At 42.2% G+C, this 27,553-nt stretch overlaps 1 protein-coding gene across 1 annotated transcript in view; it reads right to left on the bottom strand.

Moving 5' to 3' along the window:
* Positions 1–27,553, bottom strand: part of Sf3b3 (splicing factor 3b subunit 3) — a 262,909-nt gene that overhangs the window by 62,734 nt on the left and 172,622 nt on the right. Inside the window, exon 14 of the mRNA XM_080270145.1 lies at positions 10,114–10,251. Within this exon, the coding sequence (XP_080126271.1) occupies positions 10,114–10,251 (138 nt within the window). The remainder of the gene's footprint in view (positions 1–10,113; positions 10,252–27,553) is intronic.

Genomic DNA, 27,553 nt, shown 5'->3' on the forward strand with positions numbered 1-27,553 from the left:
GCTGTACTATGAATGATAACTAACCTTTTAGGATAGTGTTGGTTGGCTTACTGGGAATGAAAGATGGTATCCGAGGCTGTAGGTAGTCCTACTGGGTCCAAAGGAGGATGACTGCTGGCATCACTAGTGGGTAATGGCTGCTGCTCCTCCTCAACCTCCCTCATAAATCCTGCGAAATCACACTCAGAATCACTATCCTCATCCACATCCATGGAAGGTCCTGCTTCTGCCTGTCCTAGCACTCCGTAAGCCTTCACTGCTGCCAGGATCTTGTCTTGGTTTTTTATTATGGTCCTCATGCTGGCTTCATTCATGTCGTAGGCCTTGGCGATGTCCACTTTCCTCTTCCTTTTCTTCTTCCTCTCGATGATTTCTAGTTTGGTGGCCTGAGGGAGGTGCCGCCGCTTCTTGGGGTTCTCAGAAGGCTTCCTAGGCATCGTGAGCAGGATAAAATGTAGTAGCAAGGGCAGAAAATGCAGCGAGAAAAAAGCACCTTCCAATGCCAATTATGCAACAGAGTGGCACTGTGGCAGGAGAAATTTAAACAAAACATCACGTGAGAGCAGAAGCATTTTTGATTGGGCGACATCACGATCACGTCACGATAGCGGGTGGGGGAGGCAACTTGATCAGAAGTTTTGATTGGCTGTCAGCATCACAGGAACGTCCAGTATGACCGTGTTGGACCGGGGGTGATCATGCTAGAGGCGAACTCTGCGGATTTCGCCCACTTCTCGGAGCTCCGTGTGTGGTATGCTAATGCACCCATGTTACAGTAATTAAATTGTCTTAAATCATACTAATTTTTTGCTCTCCGTGCTGGACGCGAATCATGCTGGACAAACGCGTGTTGGACGCGAGGGTACTGTATATATATATATATATATATATATATCCATCCATCCATCATCCAATCCTACATTGCCCCATGGGAAGCGTAGGTGCCAGGCACTAGGCAGTTGGTCCTGACATTTAAGATGAGAGTGACCAGCCTCACTCATTCCTAAGTGGCATTACATGAGCAATCAACCCCAACCATCCCTTGGATATAAACCTTCACCAACTCAATCCCACTGGAGCGCAATAATTACCCATAAAACCACCAAGTGCCAAAGTTTAGTCATAGGGTTACCACCCAGCGTAGTAAATGGTTTCCTGGTCTACAGGAAACCATTTGGCGTGTCACTCAGTGTAGAGTCACCCAAAGACAGAAGGGAGGTAAGAATGAAGGAAAGAAAGACAGAAGAGGGTGTGTAAAGTTACCTGTAGGCAGAAGGACATGGAAAGAATGAAGGAAAGGAAGACAAAAGGGGATGGAAGGAAAGAAGGATGGAGGAGAGGAAAGGGCAGACACCCAACAGCAGAACTACATCGACTGAGTGGATGGTGAGCGCCCCCACCTACCACTAAATAGAAAGAGAGAGAGATAAGGATTGTGGAAAGTTTTGCACATGTACTGCTAGGTGGCATCAAGAGCTTTTTTGAGTGACGCATGTGTAAGGGTTAATGGGCATCTAAGTGAATGGTTCGCAATCGATGTGGGCGTGTGACAAGGTTATTTGTGATGTCTCCGTGGTTATTCAATGTATATATGGATGGGGTGATGAGAGAAGTAAAAACACAAGTAATGGAGAGGAGGATGGCATTGGTAATGAATGGTGATGGATGGAATATCTCAAATTTGTTGCATGCTGATGATGCAGTACTGCTGGCAATTACCAGACAAGAACTTGGTAGGGTAGTGCAGAGTTTTGCTGATATCTGTGAGCATCGTGCCCTAAAAGTAAATGAAGACAAGAGTAAAGTGATGGTAATCAAGAGAGAAAGTGGCTCCCAGTGTGATGTTACAGTTAATGGAGAGAGACTGGAATTGGTGAGAGAGTTCAAATACCTGGGTACAGTGATAGAAAAGAGAGGAAAATGTGCAAAAGATGTGGAAAGTAGTGACACAAGGAAGAAAAACAGCTGATGCAATGAAGGCCTTGACAAGAAAAAGAGGCTTGAATGTTGCACCTGCACAAGGCTTACATGAAGAAGTGTTAATGCCAACTTTATCATATGGATGAGACTATGGTGTGGCATGGAAATGAAAGTCAAGAGTAAGAGCAATGGAGATGGAACTGCTGAGGAATGTAAGTGGTGTGCTGAGGGTGGCTAGGATACAAAGAAATGTGATTCGTGAAAGATGTGGAGTGAAGAAGTCGGTGGCCACCAGAATCGAAGAGCGTAGATGGTATGGTCATGTGGAGAGAATGGATAGCAATAGAGTGGTGAAAAAGGAACATCTGAGCGAATTTGAAGGGGGGAGGAGGCGAGGTAGGCCAAGAAGAAGGTGGAGAGATATGGTGGACGAGAGTGTGAGGAAGAGAGGTTTGGAAGTCGGTGAGGCTAGTGAACTGACAAGAGATTGAGCTGGCTGAATGAATGTTGTGAGGAGAAGTGCATGATCAGGGATTTGGCACCCCTTTTAACTTGGCAGCATCCGGACTGACTCTATCGGATACGTTTATGTGAAGCTACTGAAAGGGGCGAATGTTTTTGGCGTATCCGATAGAGCCAGGATTCTGGGGACTTGAATGATGAGTAAATGGAAGTGTGGCCCATTGGACTGAGCAAATTTGAGATGTCTGGACATTGCTACTCCTCACCCTCCCCTGGGATGGAAAAGGAGGTCCGGATGATGATGATGATGATGATTTTATACTGTATATATATATATATATATATATATATACACACACAGTAGGATTGCACAGTGCGTGAGAGATTGGGTGGTCCACGACCTCGTGCAGTGTGAATTCGCGCACTGAGAATACATAATCTTATGGGAAAAATTACATACGTGTGGTACCCCCTAATACCAGGACATTTTTTGGCCCTTAGAGACATAAAAGGTCAAATTTCTCGGACATTGTACTACAGATATAGCTACAATAACAAAAATATGGGCAGTCACCTTAACAACAGTAGACAACAGGCCTCATGGACTTAAACAACAGGGGTTCTGAGGCGCGGCAACGCACTTACAGTGCCCCCACCGCTGCACCAAGCTTGTTTAACGGTTGCCAATGTTGTATTATTCCAGGCTTTGACAAAGAGATTTACAGCCTGTCAAATGTTACATTTCTTCCAGAATGCAGCAACAGTCATTATGGTGGGGGTTGCAGGCATGCCAGGTAAAGCAAGTGAGTCAAGTGGGGCGGTGAAGGTGGAGGGGGAGGCGGTTGGTGAATCAGGTGGGGTAGTGGAGGAGGAGGGGATGGCAGTGGGCAAGTCAGGGGAGGTGGTGAGGGGAGGATCCTCCCTCTCCTCCTCATTACTGCTCACATTTTCGGCAATTTCGTTCATCTCTTCTTGCTTGTTTGTTTAATTCCTCATTTATGGATGTACTGGCAGTATAACAACTTGGCACTCACAAAATAAACGTCATTAATACAGAAACTGGGTATCTATTCTAACTAACTGTTATTGCCGAAAACGTTATTGTTGAAGTTGTTATTGGCGAGATCTTACTGTAGACTCGTCTTGAGCACCTTCCTCACAAGCCTCTAGGTGACTATTGGCACGTTGTGCTGTGGTGAGGGTCGCGTACTGTTGGGTAATGGCGTTTTTAAGCCACTTCTTGCCTCTAGCTCGTGTTTTGTGAGGTAAACTCGCGCATTCAAGGTTTTTGGTCATGATTTTTGGTCACTCGTGCACCGAGATGTCGTGCACTGTGCAAGCCTACTGTACATATATGTATGTATATATATATATATATATATATATATAAATATATATATACAGTGGAAGCTCGATTATCCAGGCTCGGATTATCCAGCTTTCAGTATATCCGGGCCGTGACCGAATGGTTCAGTGGTATAGTAATATATAGAATTATCCGTACGCTAGCTCTGGTTTAACCCCTTAACCGCGGGGCGTCACTTTCGTGACGCTTGGGAGCAAGGGATCATACCACGGGGCGTCGCTTTTGTGATTCTGTGTTATTTTGAATTCACCCGGGCTTCCAAGTGGGGGCTTGTATCATCTATCAGTACTGACAATGTCCAACACTAGTCAGCACTCCTAATCTCATCTGTACTCCCATCCATTGTTGACAATTTAGCCATTTCTCCCCGTTCTTGACTCCCCTCCCTACCCCCCCTCCATTACCCTATCCTCTCGCCTGCCCGGCCATGCTACGCTAAGTAAATCTTCCCTGGAATTTTTCACTGATTTCATCCATTGAAATAAGCCCTATGTCGTATTCTTATACCAAATAATATATACAAGAAAGAAATCAGGTAAGTGAGAGTGCCATACACCTGGAATTGGCTAATTATCACCTGACAACACCTCACGTGCACTCGTTCGCTAATTTTCGCTGTTTTTTTCCCCTTGAAATATGCCGTATAATCTATTTTCGTAATAAATATACATGTAAGGAGGGAAGGGAGAAGCCTAAGTGATATTTACATTCACCTGGAACTACCTAATTTATAATGTATTGTCTAGATTTCCTGCCAATCATATCAGTGCTACACAAAGCTGTTTCAAGATTTAACATTGGTAGCTCTGATTATATATCTCCTAAGTAGGCCTCTAATCTATTTTCGTAATAAATATACATGTAAGAAGGGAAGGGAGAAGCCTAAGTGATATTTACATTCACCTGGAACTACCAAATTTATAATGTATTGTCTAGATTTCCTGCAAATCATATCAGTGCTAGACTTAGCTGTTTCAAGAAGTAATATTGGTAACTCTGAATAACCCCTAAAAAGGCCTCCAGGGCAGCTGGCTGGCCCTGCGTTATCAGTGTACTCTCATCTTCCGAAGTGAGAGGACGTATGTTTCATCTTGCTGACTTCAAGGCCTTTTTTCACCCCCATGCAAATGGCTCTGTGACCTTTACCCCCTACTAAACCTCGTGTGGAAAGAGGTAAAGGGCTGACAATTGATAAAAGAGTGACTACGATCTTTCTATTGAGTAAAACAGTGCAAGTGGAATTGTAATAATGTGTAAATAATGTGTAAACAGCAAGTGAAAGTAATGAATGTAAATATACGTGAACAATGGAAAATAGTTTTATAAGTTATTTCAAGTGACAGTGCACAACACAGTGTAAATAAAATAGAAATGTAAATAACGTAAATAAAATAGAGAACGTAAATAGAAATGTAAATGAGTAGTATTATAAGAATACGAGTATATACCCTAGGAGTAATGAAAGTGAAAGTTTCACTCTAGCATGTCTGAATGCTATGAGTTATGAGAGTGAAGATGAAAGTGACATTCACTCTCAATGCCAGTATACAGGACGAGAAAGTGAATGCTACGTATTTTACTGAAAGAAATTGAATCCCTACAGTGACAATAAACTAATACTACTGAAGGAAACTTATGGATAAAGACTGTAGATATATATAAGTGTTATATAGTAATAGAAATATAAAGTGTGAGGGGTTTTATGAATAATAAATGACAGACTACCAAGAGCGAACTAGTGCCAGTGCGACGATCAGACGCGCTCGTAATTTCCATTGCTTTCACAGTGTTTTTTTTTTTTTGAGTATGGATCCCAAACTACTTGAAAATTGTAGAATAGTGTTTATAGTGTTTGTATCTGGCTGTGGTAATCATATTACGGGTTGTCGGGAAGTGTAAAGTGGAGACTTTGTTACCCTACTTCAGAGGTCTCCACAAGTCCTACGGTAACCGACGAAGGCTCAACAATCATTCCATGAGAAAGCTGAAGGTATGTGCCATAAGCATATGTAATTTTATTATTCTAGGACTAATAACTGATTTTTGGCAAATATTTTTTGAGAGTCTGTCGGAGCCCAAATAACCCCGCGGCACACGCAAGTCATTGGTAAACAAGCCCGCGGTGTAGGGGTTAAACAGGAAGCATACAGTTGCTAGGGAGTGAGGCATGGGTAAACCAGAGAGAGTCTGCTCACCCTGCCCCCACCCACACCTCCTGCTCACAACTCGATCACAAGGGTGGTAGGGTGGAGTTTGGTGACGCAACTGATACTCCTGACCTAGCCTAACCTTGCTTAACTACTTAATAATTTAACCTAATTCAATCTAACCTGACCTAACCTGGGCTCCAGTTGGGAAACTGAATCCACTTTTGTGTACAATGAGCTTCTTCCATTAGGCCCGAAGCAATCGTAGGTACGGCTTAAAGAACGTGATAATAACAGAGAAAATCTTTCAGCAAGAGAAGGTAATTTACTACCCTCAAAACAGAAAAACACAGAAAACAAACTGGAGGAATATGAAGAGAATTGGTGAAGTCTTTAGGCTGTATGCTTAGACGAAAAGTAATGGGTTTCCCAATTTTAGGGAACGAAATGGAACAAGAATGTCTGCTAATCAGAAAAAAAAAAAAAAATACTCATCTTGTGTTCTCGTAAGTCAGCATTCAGTTCTGCATTCTTCGTTAGATATCGCGCTTCCCAACACATTTCGGACCGACAGAGCATAGTTATTTCTTCCTTTTACATTTACTGTTCATTCTTTTGTTTGTTCTTAAGTGTACTATATGTGTGAAAGAGAGTATTAATACAAACAATAATGCATTCCATTAACCCCATCATAGCTGCCAGCCTCGAACAATGCTTTACTGTACCGGTGTCATGGATGTTGGGGTAGGGAGAGCTACAAAAAACTGCCAACAATTATGGGAAGGGAACGAAGGTCACTGGTATGTTTTCACGACTCTTCTTTACCATCTCAAACAGTCAGGTGACCTGTCACTTCATCTCAGATGTTTTCGCCAATATGTTAAAATGCTAATGTAACATGCACCCTAATTATGAGTAATTTTCTTCCATTATGCCGGAAACGTAAGGCTTAAGGAATGTTATGATAATAAGAGAGGAAATCTTTCAGCCAAACGTAAGTTACAACCCACAAAATAGGCAGAAAAATACAGAAAAACAAACGTGCAATATGAATTGAATTGGTAAGGTTATTAGGCTGTATGCTTGGATGAAAATTTGTGAGTTTCACAATTATAGGGGACGAAATGGAACAAAAATGTTTACTAATAAGAAAAAATACTTTCATCTCACATGTTCTCTTAAGGAGGCATTCAGTTCCACATTCTTTGTTCGATGTCGCTTCCCAACACATTTCGGACCGACAGAGCATACAGTTATTTCTGCTCCTTACAGTTAAGTGTACATTTATTGCACATTCTTTTGTTCGTTTGTGTATGTGTGAAAGAGAGAGTATTGATACAAACAATAATATTCCATTAACCCCTTCATGGCTGCCAGCCTTGAACAACGCTTTACTGTACCGGTGTCAGTGATTGAGTTAGGGAGAGCCATTAAAAACTGCGAACAATTATGGGAAGAGAACGAAGGTCACTAGTATGTTTACACGACCCTACTCTACCATCCCAAACAGCTAGGAGGTCCTTTCATCCCAGATGTTTTCGCCGATATGTTTAAATGCTAAAGTAACATGCACCCTAATTTTATGTTTAAATGCTAATGTAACATGCCCCCTAATTTTATTAATTTTTTTCAATAATCATAACAAATCACAAGATGGGTTTAGGGAGGAGGGGAAAAAGCCAGGTGTACCAGATGAGTCTTTTCACATCTGTAAGAAAAAGAAACTGACTTTATAACTTTGAAAAAATGGTTTCAAGGTCTACCACGGGAGCACACAAATTTCTGAACCCACGAACATTGAGGATTTGAGGGGGGTAAACATACGCTTTGCTGTAAGCAGTAAAAGCACCTTACCAAATCAATTCATCTAGACAGTCTGTTATATTTTTCTGATTATTTCTGGGTTGGTAAATGAACATTTCTTGTTAAATCTGTTTCCCCGCTGTTTTCAGCTGTTCTGGTGTGACGACTCTTTGTTTGATTCGTTAATGTAATGGCAGAAGACACTGCTCTGATCTAAGTGTTTAAACCTGGCCTAACCTAGCTTAACTGCACCTAATAATGTAACCTAACCTAATATTCAGTTGGGAAGTTGGGAAACGAAGTCCACATTTGAGTACGATGAGTTTCGTCCATTGTGCTGGAAACAATCATAGGTACAGCTTTAGAACGTGACGATAATAACAGAGAGGAAATCTTTCAGTAAGACAACATGACTTACCGAACTGAAGATAGCCTGAAAACTACTGAAACAAGCTGGAGGAATATACATTGAACTGGAAAGGTCTTTCTGGTACTTAAATTGTACATTTATTGGTAAATAAATCAGTCTAACAGTACATTACTTGTGTTTTGTTTCTGCCGGATTAATCGTGCTTTCGGACTAATCGGGCACCCCTTAACACCATATAGCCCGGATAATCGGGCTATCTCTGTATATATATATATATATATATATATGTATATTAGTGGAATCTCAGATTTCCACAGTTTAGAATTCGATGAATCAAATTTCGATGCATTTTGGAGTGGTTTGCCTACCTTACTTTTGATGCAAAGTCACATATTTCGATGCTTTCTGGGCCAGACTCAAACCAAAACAGGCAAAGATAATATTTTTGATGCGAACCAAAATACTAGAAGTGAAAGAGAATTAAATGAAAAAGTATGAACCTAACCTAATATTGTATGTGACATTTGCTCTCAGGGCCAGACTCAAACCAAAACAAGCAAAGTAATATTTTTGAGGCGAACCAAAATACTAGAAGTGAAAGAAAATGATAAGAAAAAGCATGAACCTAACCTGATATCGTATGTGACATGTGCTCTCAGGGCCAGACTCCAACCAAAACAAGGAAAGATAATATTTTTGATGCGAACCAAAATGCTAGAAGTGAAGGAAAATTATAAGAAAAAGTATGAGCATAACCTAATATCGTATGTGACATGTGTCAAGAAGAGAATGAAAATCAACATCATTTATTCATACAGTATATGAAGCATATGATGATATGGTTCCGAGACAATTCACTGTCAAGTCAATTCGCCTGTCAGATAATTCCCCGTCAAAACATGGACGATTTCCTGTCAGGACAATTCGCACCCTCGACAATTCCCCGTCATTCTATAAATATACTTATTATTAACTAATCAATACTTTAATAACTTGAAGATATAACAAGAGAAATTAAAGGAAGAGAATCAATAGTAGAAAAACTAATACAAAACGAATTACAGGTGGTCGCAAATACAGTATGGCAGAATACTGAAACGAAGAGAAGTATGGTAATTATGAATATAAGGAGCAACACAGAAATGAATAGTGGAGACTGAGAAAAAAAATTGTCATGTTCTTTAAGGACAAGAGCTCCCATATGAAAGTAGGCACCAACAACAACAAGCCACGTGCAAGGCGATGCTCTGTTGTCGGCGGCCATCTTGCAACTGTCCTGCCAGCAGCCAGCCCTCTACAGCCAAGTGCCGCACTTTCAGACTGTACCTTCCACATGTGGACATGCATTTCACTGCAATTCAGTTGTATGTATTTTCTTTGTATTTTCATCGCAACTTAACTGTTTCAAGATGGCAAGCAAGAGTGGTGCTTCAGGTAGCAGTGGTAATGAATGAGAGCAGCCTGGCTCCTCTAAATCTTCGCAGCCAAAGGAGAAATGGCAATACAGGAAAGGGCAGAAATACACCAAGTATACACTTCCTGACAGTATGGCAATGCAATGCAGAACTACAGTTACTTAACCACAATTATAGTTCATAAAGTTTACAGGGGGTGTGAGCAAAAAATCATGATTTTAGGTAGTTAGGTTCGGAGGCCCCAGCCCCAAACTAATATTTCCCATAAGAAGTTCAGTTTAAATTTCGATGATTTGAATTTCGCAGTGATTTTTAGGTACATATGCCAATCGAAATATGAGATTCCACAGTATATAGATAGAGAGATAGATAGATAACCACATACTGTATATATATATACTGTATATATATATATATATATATATATATATATATATACAGTATATATATATAACTATATATACCGGTATATAACTATATATATATATATATATATATATAACTATATATATGTATAACTATATATATATATAACTATATAGATAGATAGACAGATAGATAGATAGGTAGATAGATATAGATATATACTGTATATCAAAAGTATGCAACATGTAAGAACTGTCCAGTTACCTGTAGTCCAATGTTGAGATAGAGAGCTCCAAGTGTGCGTGGTTCGCCTTCACTTGCTTCCTGTCCTCCCATCTCTATGATGCTCAGAGACTCTGGCAGTGCTGGCAGGGCCTGCATACCTCGCACAGTAAGACAGTCCTGCCAAGTAGATAAAACACTGAGGGATGACGTATCCTTACAGATGCTACGATTATATCCACACACAGAAATATTAACTCCTTCACTATCCTGACATATTTTTACTTATTAGTACTACTACCATCATAATACTTTACTCACGTTCAGAAAGCCCCCTCATAATGATGAGGTTGAGGAATCCTATATCTAATCACTCTACTTTAGAAAGTCTTTCTGAAGCTATGGATAAACCTGGCTGGAGGTAGCATTTATATTTAAAAACAAAACAAAAATAATCAGAATGACTGGTTTAATAGAACAAAACAATAGTTTGGGTTCACGCTGGATCAAACCTGTTGTATCTTCCCACAAAAACAACATTTCCATTTGTGGATATGGTTCTTCCCCTTGAGCAATTCACATAACTGTTCAACACACATATCCTTACTGATGAGGGAAGAAAAACAAAATTAGAAAATGTATTTTCAAGCTTTCATGCTTGTTTCATCAGGTAGGAGGTATCTTGACAGGAATACTATTAAAGGGTACTGTTATGCACTGTACAGTAAACTCTCAATTATCCGTCGTCACAATATCCAGCCCAAAGCAAAATATCTGGCACTGCTGGCTTGGCCCTATTAAAGCAATATCCAGTGAGACTATGCAATATCCAGCCCCAACATGGGACGTAACCAGCGGTTCTATGCAATATCCGGCACTGAGGTGTATCAACCAGCTTGTAAATGGTAGCCAACCTGCACTGTGTTACTGTAAGCTATTATTGTACTGTATCATTAATTCACTGTATTTTATGCTTAATTTTCATCTTTTACTCACAGGAAAGATTTCAGGATTGAGGTTCGAGACAGATATAACGCAATATCTGGCTCAACGCTGAATATCGACGCAATGTGGGGCACTGTGCAACATCCGGCATTTTGTTTTAACCAGCGTAAGGCTTGGCTGAGTTACACCAGATAACTGAGAGTTTATTAATACACAAAGAAAAATATATGCAATACAAGCACTGAGTTTTAGTGCTGTAACCAACACAATCTGCTGAACCGATATATCGCCGATATTTGCATTTTTTTCTATACCGAACCGATAACAATATCTACTGCCGATATCGGGAAATCGGATATGGATGGAAGAAATATTAAAGTGATTTACTGAAGATTTCCTTCATTGCTTTGCCCAATTCTGTGTGAAAGAATGTTGTTACCCTGACACTGTTTTGCAGCTTAATAAAGTCCTACTGAAAAGTATTAAAGATTCATTATAGTAAGTGGGTATATGGGGAATGGAGAAAAGAAAAGAGAGAAAAGAACTGAAGACCGAAAGCAATGAGCTGAGAGCGAGGCATTCCACGTACTTGTGGTGTGCAAATGTGGTGGCTGTGTGGGTTTATGTACACAGGTAGTGTACATATGCTGTTGAAAAACGAGAACTGCCCGCATCCATTAGTTTTTATATTCTTTATTTAGTCGGAACAATTACATTCACTCTTCTATCTGTAGTCTACAAAAAGTGGTTTACTGCATCTAAAAAGAAAGAAGGCAGTTGATGGGGCCAATAAGTGCAGAGTAACTCTTGAGACTAGGAGATGAACGACATTTGGCAACTTCGTTTCAGTTTTACAGCAAAACAATCCTTCAACTGATAGAAAAAATCTAGACCTACATATAGACCTTGTCTATGCTTCTTCATTACCGCATAATACGTACAAGGTTTCCAGTTTGGTACTCAAGTGTGCAGTGTATATACATACACTGTACATATACACCATGTATGAGGTGCTACCCAGAAGTTCCAGTAATTTGAATATTGTAGGAAGATAAATTACCTTACCTCCTAGTTCTCACTGTCGCCTTTGAAGTAGTCCCCTTGGGCATGTATACAGTGGTCCCAGGATTTTTTCCATGAGTCCATGCTTCCTTGGAAGGCTTCAGGCATGATAGTCTTCAGCACCTCCTGCGATTATGTCTGGATCTCCTCAATCGAGCCAAATCAATGCCCTTTCAGTCATAATTTCAGCTTGGGAAACAAGAAAAAGTTGCAGGGGCATGGTTAGGCGAATAGGGTGGGTGGGGAATGACTACCGTGTTAGTGGAAGCCAGGAACTGCTGGACAACAACTGATGTGTGGGCAGGAGTGTTGTCATGATGCAGGACCCAATCCTTGTTCTTCCACTGTTCTGGACATTTGCGGCGGATGTCCTCCCTCAGGCACTGCAAAACTTCACAGTAAAACTTCCCGCTGACAGATTGACCAGGTGGGACGAATTCCATGTGAGCAATCCCTTGGATATCAAAGAAAACAATCATAATCGACTTAACGTTGCTGTGAACCTGACGCGCTTTTTTCGGCCTCGGTGAATTGGGAGACTTCCATTGCGATGACTGCTGCTTTGTCTCCGGGTCATAACCATAAACCCATGAGTCATCACCAGTTATGACCTTGGAGATGAAGGTGGCATCATCTCTAACCTGATTCTTGAGCTCCCTGCAAACTGTAACGCAATGTGCCTTCTGTTCATCACTCAACAGTCTTGGCACAAATTTTGCAGCGATGCGTCTCATGCCCAACACGTCCGACAAAATGCGGTGCACACTCCTGTGCGACAGTCCAAAGATATCACAAACATCACAGACAGTTCGTCAAACAATCTGCAAGGATAGCCTGACGAACATTTCTGACGTTTTCTGGTGTTGTTGCTGTTGACGGTCGTCCAGAACGGTTATCGTCTTCGATGGACATTCGTCCTTCCATGAACCGCTTGTACCAGAAAAATGTTCTGCTTTGGGACATAGCATTGTCACCAAAGGCTTGCTAAAACAACCGATGAATTTCTGCAGCCATCCTGTTGATCTTCACGCAGAACTTGATGCAAGTTCTTTGTTCCATGAGGTCCGCCATTGCAAACACACCACCTTACAATAGTAAATGTAGCTCAACAACATGTCTGCTCACAAACATGGTCAGGGCCACACTTACACACAAGGGGTGCTGCTGACTCCTCCTTGTGGCAAAAGGCAAAGCTGCGAACGTCTGGCTCCCTTTGTTCAAATTCATGGAACTTTGGGTAGCACCTCTTATGTCTATCTATCTATCTATTTTATACATATATATATATATATATATATATATATATATATATATATATATATATATATATATATATAGTACAATCCCTGCTATCCGGTATCCAGACAAACGGAATACTCAGAAAAACGGGAAAATTCAAGGGCTGGTAAAAATGTCAGTAAGTTATAACTGTGCGCCATTTTGAATGGACCGCCAAACCGCCGTTTTATCGTGTCACGCGAGGCTGGGTGAAGTCGGACTAAGCGAGGTGAAGGCATTTCTGGCTCATGTAAATCCCTAGTAAATCCTCTTAACCAGCCCTCCTCCTCCCTCTTTCCCCTACTTGAATTCAGTCATCCTCCACACCCTCCACAATTTCCACAAATCACCAGTCTGCTTTTTACCACCAGACAGTAAACAAGCTCTCTTGCTGTTGTGTTGCTCTGATGGACGGTAATTTCAACATTCCAAAATGCCTAAAGAGCAAACTAAACGTAAGCGTGTCATGCCTACCTTGAAACAGAAGCTGGACATATGCAATTGACTTGAAATAGGCAAACATTATAAAACACTGATGACCGAATATAATGTAGGAAATCCAAGGATTTATATCAAGACCCAAGCATCCAAGCTCAATTAATTTTTCATGAAAAACGAGACAAGTAAGTCCATTGAAAAAAGGCATACTCTTCATCGTTCGAGTGGTTCTGCTTAGAAAGATCTAGGGGAGCACCTATTTCTGGTCCTCTTATCCAAGAAAAAGCAAGAGAGTTTCACAATAAAATGAATACAGAAGTCGAATGCGATTTTAGTGTTGGATGGTTAAATCGTTTCAAAGACAGGCATGGAATTTGTAAGCCAGACATCTCGGGAGAGAGCAAATCAGCAAAAGCCGGTGTTTTGCTTCCTAACAGACTGGCTCTAACTTGCACCACATAAATTCATCTTAGAACGCATGTGTGCTGGCAGAGATGAGAAAAAAAAAATGTTAATAGGAATGAAGGTTTACTTTGTTGGAAGAAAAAATATATATATGCTTGCACTTCATAAGTACATCATGTATTTTATTTTGTGCAAAACAGCTGATTGGCGGCAGGTGAAGGGTGGAATGATGGAGGTCAGTCGGGGCCGGGACCGTAAACAAAGCTTTTGTGGGGGCACAGGTGTGATAATTCTACAGTGCAGTCTTAACATCAGTTCACCAATAAATATTCAAGATTTTATTTCTTTATTTTTCCACTTTTATGAGTACAGTACATACAACGAATACTTCGGTAGTTAACAGAATGGTGCAAAACAGTGGCGGAATGGTGGCGGTCAGTTGGGGCCGGGATCGTAAACAAAGCTGATGTGGGAGCATTGGTGTCGTGATAATTTACCAATAAATATTCAGGATTTTATTTCTTTAGTTTTCCACGTGAGTACAGTACATACAAGAAATTATTCGGTAGTTAACAGAATGGACTTGTGCATTTTGCAGTACCGGTACTGCAAGGCATTGCATGCACATGCATTATGACCATGGTGTGTGTTTACGAGGCAATTTTTCAGGTGGAATCTCTTAGTGTGCCCCCTGATGTGAGTGGTGAGTACTTGAATTGTATTTACTGCTGTGATAATGATCGCCTCTGTATAGATTTGAATATCAGAACTACAGGAAAAATCTGTAACCGGGAAGGTGAATTCCCCAAGCCGCCCGGTTAACTGGGATTGTACTGTATATGTATACAGTATATATATATATATATATATATATATATATATATACACCCAACCCTCTGCTATCGCGAGTAATTGGTACCCTAGGCGACCCGCCATAGCCAAAATCGCGATAGCCATACTTAAGAACTAATGGGAAAAATTCTAATTGGTTCCCCGACCTCCAACTTTACCCCAACCTTACCCTATTTTCACATCTCCTTCACTAAAATACCTGGGATTACAAACCAATGCTGCAAATTAACAACAGTACAGTACATAAAGGTTATAAATAAAACAGAATTAACTGTAATAAGCCATTTTACTTAACATTTTTGGAGAGGATGAGGGGCTTGGGCGGGTTGAAGGGGTTCCGAGGCTGGGGTGGAGTATTACTGGCCACCCCTCCGACGTTCTATCTCGTCTAGGAATTGATCAGCTTCATCAGGAGTCTGGAAGGGACCCTCAAAACCTTCAAAGTCGTCAGCTCCATTATCAGAATCCACCTGAGGCTCACGGGATGGTCCTGGCTGTGGGTTGGGCTGAGCCTCGTTGCGACGGCGTAGGAAGTCTGTTATCTGGTGTTGTTGTAGGTTGTTGATATGGGCATGGTATTGTTGGTGGTAACTTTCCAGTACCTTCATAATCGCCGAAGAATTTGCCTCACTGTTGGCGCTAACATCTTGCTCGATGAGATGACGTAGCCTTACACCCAAGTCGATGATTTCCTTTATGTTGGCTATGCAGAGTCCCCCATGACTCCCAGCAATACCACCGATGTTCTCCTCACCACTCTCACTCCTGTCCTCCTCTGCCACATTCTCCTCCTCTAGGATGTCGGCTGCAGTAACAGGGGGTGGCTGAATCATGTCGCGAATGTCGTCCTCCGTTGTGTCAGCAAAGCCAGTCCCAGGAATTTGCCGTGCCTCTTCCACTGCTGCCTGAATCTCCGCCTGCACAGACTGTGGCTCACCTGCCACATTCCCACGTCGGTCCTCAGGTAGCCCCTCCAAAATATTTCGCCAAGCGTGATGAATTGTCTTCTGTGTCACATCATCCCAGCATTGCACCATTAAGTCCACAGCTTGCTTAATATTGTACTTTTTCCAGTAGAGAAACACTTTTCTGTCATGTTCACTATCACCTTGCACTTCGTCATCATCATCATCATCACCATCACTGTCCACTAGGTGCTGGATGAGCTGGGCGTCCTTGGTAGCTTCCCTCATTATCCTGAATTGCCGTTGCAAGTAGGCAGACTTGACCACAGATATTACCTCCTGGTCCAGGGGCTGAATCAATGATGTCGTGTTGGGTGGCAAGAATTCAACTCTGACGTTAGGGTCTGCATCCCTCAGTAGAGGTGAATGTCCTGGGGCATTATCCAGCAGCAACAGAATGTTGAAGCGGATGTTGTTTTGGGCGCAATGCTTCTTGACTTGGGGAATGAACGCCTCCTTCATCCAATCTTGCTACAGCTTTGCCGACATGTACCCCTTCTTTGAAGACATCCAGTGCACATTCAGGTTGCTCATATCCTGTCGCTTGTAGGCCCGTGGACGTTTAGCACAGTGAATAACTGTTGGTTTAAGGCAGCATGTTCCTGACGCATTCATTGCAAACAAGAGGGTGAACCGTGCCTTCATCGCCCTCCTTCCTCGTACGTGGGCAGAGTTGGCTGTGATGAATGTCCGCCTGGGCATAGTTTTCCAAAAGAAGTTCGTCTCATCCATGTTGAATATTTGGTCAGGTGTATATTGGCCCTCCTCAATCACGTGCTTTAAAAAGTCGGGATACTCCTTAGCCGCTGCCATGTCCGCACTTGCTGCCTCACCACTGATTTTCTTGTTCTTGATCCGTTGCCGTTTCATAAATTGATCCACCCATCCCTTGGAGGCCACAAACAATGGTGGTTGTGCAATAGCCAGCTTCCTTGCAACCCCAACATATATCTCCCTGGCTGTGTCCATGACCTCACGCGTCTCCACCGCCTGGTTCCTCCGTGCCTGCTGATCAAGATACCTGGCCAGCAACTGTTCTGTCTTAAGGAGCACCTGATTACGACTCCGCAAGGCTTTGCTGGCTCCCTCTGACGATGCCAATTCCATGTGCTTCCTTATGTGCTCTCGTTTCTGGTAGATTCCTCGGACCGTGGACTCGTTGATACCAAATTTCTTCCCCACGCTGCACTTGCACTCACCACCGTCGATCAGCTGCACAATTTCCAGTTTCTGAGCATAAGGCAGGTTCTTCCTCTTCCTCACTTGCCGTCCTGGGTTAGCCGCGTTAAGTGCACCAATGGTAGGAGGGTTGGATGGGGTATTGGTGGCCATTGTGGTTGAACAATAGGTTTTCACGGCTATAGCTGCTGTCGACTGGTAACGCGGACTCTCTCTGAACCTTGGCGGGAAGGATGGGTAGCTGTAACCATGTCTTGAGCCACTCAGCGCTCGGGTAGCCTGTGACGTCGCGCCAATCACGGCGCGAGTATACGCATGGGCGGAGCCCGCGCGATTTGAATGTTTCTGGCCGACCATCGTCCACGATAGCAGTATTTGAGGTCGCGATAAAGGTAATCGTGTTGCATTTCACCTGTCCGTGATAGCCATGAAACGCGATAGCAAAACCCGTGATAGCCAAGGGTTGACTGAATATATATATATATATATATATATATATATATATATATATAAATATATACATATGTTTAGATGTCGTTCGCTTAGAATAGATGTAAAAAGAAGGCTGTACGAGGGTGTTGTGGAACCGACTGCGTTATATGGGGCTGAAACATGGAATATGGGTGTAGCAGAGAGGAAAAGTTTGAATGTAATGGAGATGAGGTGTCTGAGGAGTATGTGTGGAGTGACGCATATGGATCGAGTGCGAAAGGATGAAGGGCGAAGGAGAACTGGAGTTGTTCGGGAGATGGCTGGCAGAGTTGAGCAGAGGGTGTTGCGATGGTTTCGGCATATGGAGAGAATGGATAATGAGCAATTGGTGAAAAAGATAACTAGATCTGATGTGAGAGGTGTAAGACTGAGAGGGAGACCACGAATATGATAGATGGACAGTGTGAAGAGAGCGCTGGATGCAAGAGGGATGTCTGTTCAGCAAGGAAGAGTGGTTGTGTGTGACAGAAATAAATGGAGAGAAATTGTGAATGAATAAATGATGACACAGCCCTGAGGGGATATTCTCCCACATTTAGTCTGATCAGCTAGTCAGGTCAAGTGCGGGTAAGGGGATGGGTCTATTATGATGTGGCAGGGGTAAACCAGTTCTGCTGTCGGGCCCTGCCGTGGATGTCACTGATTGCACTGCACAGTTGACCCTTGTGCAGTGTGAGGTGAGGATCTGTCCTTTCTCCCCTCTGGGGCTAAGATGCGAATGAATGTGTTTGAATGGATGAGTAAATGGGGAGTGTATCATCCTGTCTCAGCTACCTCCCTTCCCTTGGGGGAAGCACCCTAGGTATATAGATATATATATAGATATATCCATCTATCTATCTATTGCCAGACGCCTCAATCCCGTTTGGGGTGGCCATAAACAAATCGCCTCCAAGTCGCCCTGTCCCCCGCCATCTCACTGCCCTGCTCCCAACTCACACCCCCCTCTCTCATATACCCCTCCACCCCATCCCTCCATCTCATCCTCGGCCTCCCCTTCCCTCTTCCCCCCTCCACCTCACTCACATACACTCTCTTCGTCAGTCTTTCACCCTCCATCCTCTCCACATGGCCAAACCACCTCAGTGTGTTCCTCATAACACTTCCTATCACATCCACATCCACACCACAACGCTCCTTTATATCCTCATTCGTCAGCCTGTCTCTCCATGTGACTCCACGGGCTCCTCTTAAATAACTCATTTCCACTGCTCTCACTCTTGACTTGTGTCCTTCCAACAACATCCAAGCTTCACTTCCGTACGTTAGAGTTGGTATCACAATACTGTCATGTAGTAACTTTTTCACTTCCATGCTCACTTCCCTGTTTCTTATCACTGCTTTCAAGGAACCAGCAACCTTTCTTCCCTGCTGTACCCTATATATCTATATACAGTACAATCCCAGCTATCCGGTATCCAGACAAACGGAATACTCAGAACAACGAGAAAATTCAAGGGCTGGTAAAAATGTCAGTAAGTTATAACTGTGCGCCAATTTGAATGGACCGCCAAACCACCGTTTGATTGTGTCACGCGAGGCTGGGTGAAGTCAGACAAAGCGAGTTGAAGGCATTTCCGGCTAATGTAAATCCTTAGCAAATCCTCTTAACCACCCCTCCTCTCCCCCTCTTTCCCCTACTTGAATTCAGTCATCCTCCACACCCTCCAAAAATCACCAGTCTGCATTTTGCCACCAGACAGTAAACAAGCTCTCTTGCTATTGTGTTCCTCTGATAGACGGTAATTTGTACACTCCAAAATGCCTAAAGTGCAAACTAAACGTAAGCGTATCGTGCTTACCTTGAAACAGAAGCTGGATATATGCAACAGACTTGAAAAAGGCGAACGTTATAAAACACTAATGGCTGAATATAAATGTTAATAAGAATGAAAGTTTACTTTGTTGGAAGAAAAATAAATAAATAATATGCCTGCATTTCATACGTACATCATTTATTTTATTTTCTTCAAAACCACTGAGTGGCGGGTGATGGGTGGAGTGATGGAGGTCAGGTGGGGAAGAAGAACAGTCGGAAACGTAAACAAACTCACGTGGGGGCACAGGTGTCGTGATAATTCTACAGTGCAGTCTTAACACATCATCAGTTCACTAATAAATGTTCAAGCTTTGATTTCTTTATTTTATTTTTCAATTTTTATGAGTACAGTACATATAATGAATACAGTAATTCGGTAAACAATGGACTGGTGCAATTTGCAGTACTGCAAATTGCTAGACATTGCACGCACGTCCATTATGACCATGGTGTGTGTTTACAAGGCAGTTTTTCAGGCGGAATCTCTTAGTGTAACCCCTAATGTGACTGGTGAGTACCTGAACTGTATTTACTGCTGTGATAGCCTTTGTATAGATTTGACTTGAAAATCAGAAATACGGGAAAAATCTGTAACCGGGAAGGTAAATTCCCCAAGCCACCCAGTTAACTGGGATTGTACTGTATCTATATATATACATATATATACAGTACATATATATATATATATATATATACACACTATATATATATACACACAGTGCTGGGTAGGTGCGCAAACACTTGCGCAAAGCGCAATTGCGCACTGCTGCGCTCCGGTGAATATCGTTTGTGCATTGCGCACTGCATGAGACCATAAGCAATATTGTGCTTTCGCACATAAAAAGGCAGGTGCGCAAGCACAAATTTAGTTGCACTTGCACAAATAAATTTGTGCTTGCGCACCTACCTTGCGCAATTCAAGGGACACGTGGTCTTGGGAGCTTCCCGTATGTCTGGACAAGGGATGGGAGAGGCTCGAACGGGTCGCAAGGGTTTTGGATTGCTGGGGGTAGGCGGGAGGGACGAGGGGCAGTAGCATTTCTTAAAACGCTTCAACAGAGATAATGTATTTTAATATTTTTAAATTATTAGTAGTAGTAAATAATAATACATTAAAAATACATTATTTATTAAGAGTAGCATATGCAACTCCTTACAAAAATCATTAAAACATTATTTAAATCAAATATCCACAGCCTAATAATTGATTAAGCTGTGGATATTTGATTTAAATAATATGTTTTAATGATTTCTGTAAGGAATTACATACGCTATTCTATATCTATGATGAATTACTAAACCGCCACGTGCCGGCTATTTTTAGCCCTATGGGTCACCCCAGTGCCTGCCATTTTTCGACCTTTTCTTGGGGGGGGCTAAAATGATAGATTTTGATGTGGAAACAACGAATTTTGCCATTAAAATGCTCACTGAGGGTCGGAAATCGGTTTTACTGAGTCCTGCATACTCGTCTACAGGTATAGCCGCTCTCTCACACTCACCACGCACGTGAGAAAGCCGTTTTCTACGTAAGGTATACTCAGGTATTTATGCTGGGAAGGTATAGCATTGTTCAGTACACTTTTCTGATTACTTATTACTTCAGCATCTATCACAATTTACATGTCTTTCTCAATTTACATGTCTTTCTCACTGTGAATGCATTATCTTACACTTACTCGAAGATAGGTACAACCTGACTTCATTACACACAGTCCTGGCACTTACAAGAAGGTATGTACAACTTGACTTCACTATATAGTCCTTACACTTACAAGAAAATATTTACAACTTACACTTACATGAAAATATTAACAAAATGCCTTCAGTATGTACAGCACTGGGTGAGGCACACAGGCAGAGTGAGGCAGAGCAAGTGTGAAGGGGGGGAGCAAGTGAGTGTATGGCCTTGACAGCATGAGGGATGGTAGAGGAACAGTTACCTTCCATGCCTGCCAATTTTTACTCGTGAATCTTGAAAAATGCGGTCACAGTGAAGTTTTTTATTTTAAATCGTTTTAAAATGGCATTGGCACTGGCCGCGGAATTATGTCAAACCGTTTTAAACTGGCACTGGCATGCAGCGGGTTAAATAAAACGTCTTGCGAAAATGCAGATAAAAGTAAAACTGGCAACATCACAGCCTTTGTTTCCCTGTCTCTCCATTTCGCAGCCCGCTCACTCCTCTGTTTGAACTTCCACGGGTGAAAAAGTTATTACACGACAGTATTGTGATACCAACTCTAATGTACGAATGTGAAGCTTTGACCTTGTTGGAGGGACAGAAGTCAGGAGTGAGAGCCGTGGAAATAAATGAGTTATTTGAGAGGAGCATGTGGAGTTACATGGAGACGGACTGACAAATGAGGAAGTGAAGGATCGTTGTGGTGTGGATGTGGATGTGATTGGAAGCACTAAGAGAAACATACTGAGGTGGTTTGGTCATATGGAGAAGATGGAGAGTGAAAGACTAATGAGGAGAGTGTATGTGAGTGAGGTGGAGGGGGGGACAGGGAGGGGGAGACCAAGGATGAGATGGAGGGATGGAGTGGAGAAGTATATGAGACAGGGGGGTGTGAGCTGGAAGCAGGGCAGTGAAATGGCAGGGGACAGGGTGACATGGAGATGATTTGTTGCCTGTTTGTGGCCAGTGGCCATCCCTTATGGGATTAAGGCATGTGGCAATAGATAGATAGATAGAATAATAACAAATAAAAGTAAGTACTGTATGCTAATTTATTAAATATCTCAATATTTTACAGTAATTCCCACAAATATATGCAAATGGTTTGCGCTAGTGCTTAGCGGCAATGAGCAACCTAAATATTAGATTGCGCACTTGCGCAAATTACAAATACAGTAATAGAAAATAATAATAATAAAAAAAAAAAAAGTAAGTATGCTATTTTATTTAAATACTGTATCTCAATATTTTACAGAAATTCCCACAAATATATGCAAATGATTTGCGCTTGTGCTTTGCAACATTGCGCAAGCTAAATATTTGTAAAATTGCACACTTGTGCTTGCGCAAGGTACAGTAGTGAACTGTGGATTGCGCATTGTGCTTGCGCAAGGTCCTTCTTCGTTTGCGCTGCCCACCACTGTAGATACAGTATATACTATATATATATATATATATATATATCCATCCATCCATTGCCAGACGCCATGTATCCCAAATGGGGTGGTCAAGGGCTTAGAGTTATTTGTTTTACAGGGAGGGGCACTAATCCTCCACCAACCCCACTTGACACGTAGGGATGCCAGCAGCATCTGGTGTTCCCAGGCGGTCACCCATCCAAGTACTAACCAGACCCAACGTTGCTTATATATATATATATATATATATATATATATATATATATATATATACTGTATATATATATATATATATATATATATATATATATATATACATTTAAATACTATATATATATATATATATATATATATATATATACATATACAGTTAATCCCGTAATTTACGCGAGGGTTACGTTCCCAGACCCTTCGCGTATGTCGTAAATTCACATAGACCTTCTGCCCATGTGCACGTAATTACGCAGGTGTATTAAGTATTACCCCTCGGGGTAGGGGGGTTTCAATAATACTTCCCCAGTATCCCTGCTTGTTGTACGAGGCGACTAAAAGGGTTGGTGGTGGGTTAATGCCCCACCCCGTAAAAAGAACTAACTAAACAAGCAAATAAAACGCCTCGGACCAGGACGGACCATACATTGACGAATAAGGAACGGACAAAGGACATTCTTAGGATGGGGATGTGGAATGTGAGAGGAGTGAACAATGAAGTGAAAGAGAGAGAGACTGTGCAGGTGCTTGAGGATGCAAAAGTGGATATATGTGGACTGACTGAAACTAAATGGAAAGGTGAAAGGGTGAGGGAATGGGAATATGGTTTAGGAATATGTGCAGGAGTTAATGAGAATGAGAGGGCAAGAGAGAGAGTATGTCTGATGATAAGCAAGAAGTGGAAGGAGAATATAAGAGAGTATGGAATAGTGGGTGCAAGGATTGTATGGGTAAGGATGAAAGTAGGTATACAAGCGTGGGCGATCGTGTGTGCGTATGCGCCGACAGAGGACCGAGTGGCAAGAGTGAAAGATGAGTTTTGGGCGAGAGTAGAAGCATGTATGGACAAGTTTGAGAGGAGTGAGAGAGTATTTTTGATTAGAGACATGAATGGCAAAGTCGGGAATGTACAAGTGGATGGAGTGGTTGGTCAGTGCGGTGTGCCAGCTGAAGTAGATGGGAATGATAATGCTTTGTTGGACATCTGTGCTGGTAAGGGGTTAGCAATAGCTAACTACTTTCGGCATAAGATGATCCACAGGTATACTGTACATGGAGGGTTATGAGGAGGATGGATGGTGAACTTGTTGAATGAAAGGCAATGATAGACTACGTGTGTGTGGATGAGCAAATGAGAAGACAAGCGGTGGATGCAGGAGTGTGGAGAGGGTGGGGGAATGCAGTCTCGGACCATCACTTAGTGATGGCTAAGGTAAAGCTGCAAAGAAAATGGTTGATGAGATGAAGGGGAAGACAGGAGGAAACAGCTCCTGTGAGAAGAGTGGAGAAATTGCAAGACAGTGAGAGAATGGCAGAGTATAAGAGCATAGTGGAAGAAAGACTGGGAAGGTATGAGTTAGAGCAGATGGAAGGGGTGGAAGATGCATGTAAGATATTCACGGAAGAGATAGGTGCAGCGTGTGAGTTGGTTGGTGGAGTGAGGAGGAGATGCAGGGGTGTGCAATGGACAGCATGGTGGAATGATGAGGTAAAACAAGCTGTGGAACAAAAGAAGAAGGCATATAGTGAATGGCTAGCGAGTAGAGATAGGGAAGATGAGAGAGAGAAGAGAGAGGTATATGTGATCAGGAGAAATGGAGGTGAAGAGATTGGTGAAGGAGAGTAAGAAGAAAGTGGATGAAGAATTTGGGAGGAATCTGATTGTGATGTGGAGAGAGAGTAAGAAATTGTTTTGGAAGGAGGTAAAGAAAATAAGGCAGTGTGAAAGGGGAAATAGTAGGGGAGTGAAAGATAGGAATAATAGATTGCTGGTGGAGAAGGGAGAGAAACTGAGGAGATGGCAGGAGCACTTTGAGGATTTGTTGAATGTAGACAGTGAGAGCAGTGCGAGTATAAGTGGTTGGGGAATGGCTAGGAGAAGGAGAGATGAGAGGAGGGAGGAAGAGATCAGTAGGGCAGAAATAGTGGAAGCAATGAAGAAGATCAAGATGGGAAAGGCCCCAGGAATTGATGGAGTGTGTGGTGAAATGCTGAGGTATGGGGGGTGAGATTGTAGTGGAGTGGATATGGAAGTTATATAGATTGGAATGGGAAGAGGGAAGGGTTCCGGAGGACTGGAAATCAGGTATAATTGTTCATTTATACAAAGGAAAAGGGGAGAGAGAAGTATGTGGTAACCATAGGGGTATTTGCCTTCTTAGTGTGACTGGTAGAATACTCATTGATAGGGTTAGGCATTTAACAGAGGAGCTAGCTGGAGAAGAACAAGGGGGATTTAGGAAGGGAAAAGGGTGTGTAGATCAGATATTTGTTCTAAGATGTTTAGTGGAGAAGTATCTAGAAAAGGGAAAGAAAGTGTATGCTGCCTTCATGGACTTGGAGAAAGCTTATGACAGAATAGATAGACAAGGTATGTGGAAGGTACTGAGAATATATGGAGTGAATGGGAAATTGCTGAGTGCTGTGAAGAGTATGTACGAAGGAGCTAGGGCCACAGTGCAACTGGATGGTGAGCTGAGTGAGTTCTTTGATCTCAATGTGGGACTGAAACAGGGTTGTGTGATGTCTCCATGGCTGTTTAATATATACATGGATGGCGTTGTAAAGGAGGTGCAAGGTAGGGCAGTGGATCTGGGGCTGGCTCTAATGAATGAGGGTAAGATTTGGAAGATTCCGGTGTTGTTGTTTGCTGATGATACAGTAATGTTATGTGAAGATGAATGGGAGTTGCAAGGTTTGGCGAATGAATTTGGGACAGTGTGTAGGAAGAGGACTCTCAATGTTAATGTAAACAAGAGTAAAGTTATGGTGTTTGAGAGGAATGAAGTCACAGAATGCACAGTGGGGTTGGATGGTGAGGATATGGAGAATGTGAGTGCATTCAAGTACTTGGGTAGTGTGATGAGTAAGGATGGAACCCTGGGGGATGAAGTGTGTGAAAGGATACAGCAGGGAGAGAAGGTTGTTGGTTCACTGAAAGCAGTGATGAGAAATAGGGAGGTGAGTATGGATGTTAAGAAGTCACGCATGATAGTATTGTGATCCCTACCCTGACGTATGGAGGCAAGACATAGACCTTGCAAGAGGGGAACAAGTCAAGAGTGAGAGCAGTGGAAATGAGCTACTTGAAAGACGCATGTGGAGTGACATGGAGGGACAGGTTGACGAATAAAGAAGTGAAAGAACGTTGTTGGGTGGATGTGGATGTGGTTGAGAAGATTAGGAAAAATACACTGAGGTGGTTTGGACATGTGGGGAGAATGGAGAATGAAAGACTAACTAAGAGGGTGTATGTAGGTGAGGTGGAGGGAGGGAGAGGGAGGGGAAGACCGAGGATGAGGTGGAGGGATGGAGTTGAGAGGTATATGAGGGAGGGTGGAGTGCACTGGGGGAAGGGTAGTCAAATGGTGGGTGACAGAGTGACTTGGAGGCGTTTTGTCTGCGGCCACCCTTTGCGGGATTAGGGCGTTGGGCTATAGACAGATAGATAGGTAGTATTAAGTATATTACATCTGAATAATACTGTTTATGCACTACATACACCTTATAAACTAGCATAAAGTATGAAAAACAACGAAAATGTAAGAAATTTAACACTGAAAGCTGACAAGCACAGGCATAGGTGGAGACACTTTAGCAGACTGGTGCACTAGCCCTCACTGCCTCCCGTATGTTACATTCTGGCCCCTTTATTGTACGAACAGTTGACTCATTCACCCAAAACATACGGTTCCGAGACAACTGACAGGCATAGGTGGAGACACTTTAGCACAGTCTGGTGCACTAGCCCTCACTGCCTCCCGTATGCTACATTTTGCCTTCTTTATTGTACGAACAGTTGACTCATTCACCCCAAACATACAGTTCCAAGACAATTCACCGTCAAAACATGGATGATTCCCCGTCTGGACAATTCGCACCCTGGATGATTCCCCGTCATTCTATAAATATACTTATTATTGATTAATTAATACGTAGTTAATTTTCAGGGGGATATTATAACTCATATAAGTAAAAAACAATTGTGTACGTGCTAAATAAACTGGCATGTAAATAAATGACGGGGAATCGTCCTGACAGTGAATTGTCGCCGACATTCTTTGCCTAAGTTTGTCCAACACTTTAACTTTCTCTGTCAGCGACATCACTTTACAAACCCAATTTGGTGTGTTACCACATGCATCACTAGCACTACGCTTAGGCTCCATACTGGCAAACAAGACAAGCAATCACTGGAAGGCAGAAAAATAAGCCACAAATAACAATTCGCGAGTCACACACGGTACGAACGCCGGATTCAACTGTCTGTGTGGTGCGTGTTAGACTGACCTCCCCCCCTAACACACATACACACACACATATATGTATGCACACGGACAGCAGGTAGGCATTTTTATATTTTACTTATTTCTCTCGTATATTAAAATTATTTAAATGAATACTATAATTTTGTTTTAATTATTGTACGAAAAATTTGTGGATAACCCAAATCACGTGAAAAAAGTTCGCGTGAATCAAGGGATTACCTGTGTGTGTGTGTGTGTGTGTGTGTATGTGTGTGTGTGTGTGTGTGTGTATATATATATATATATATATATATATATATATATATATATATATATATATATATATATAGACAGATAAGCCCATAATTCATGCGAGGGTTACGTTCCCAGACCCTTCGCGCATGTGGTAAATTCGTGTATATGTTCTGCCCTTGTGTGCACATAATTACGCATGTCTACTAATTATATTACATCTGAATAATACTGTT

The sequence above is a fragment of the Coenobita brevimanus genome, chromosome 39 (genome assembly GCF_032717465.1).
Source record: "Coenobita brevimanus isolate Jiangsu-jjx chromosome 39, ASM3271746v2, whole genome shotgun sequence".
NCBI lineage: Eukaryota > Metazoa > Arthropoda > Malacostraca > Decapoda > Coenobitidae > Coenobita > Coenobita brevimanus.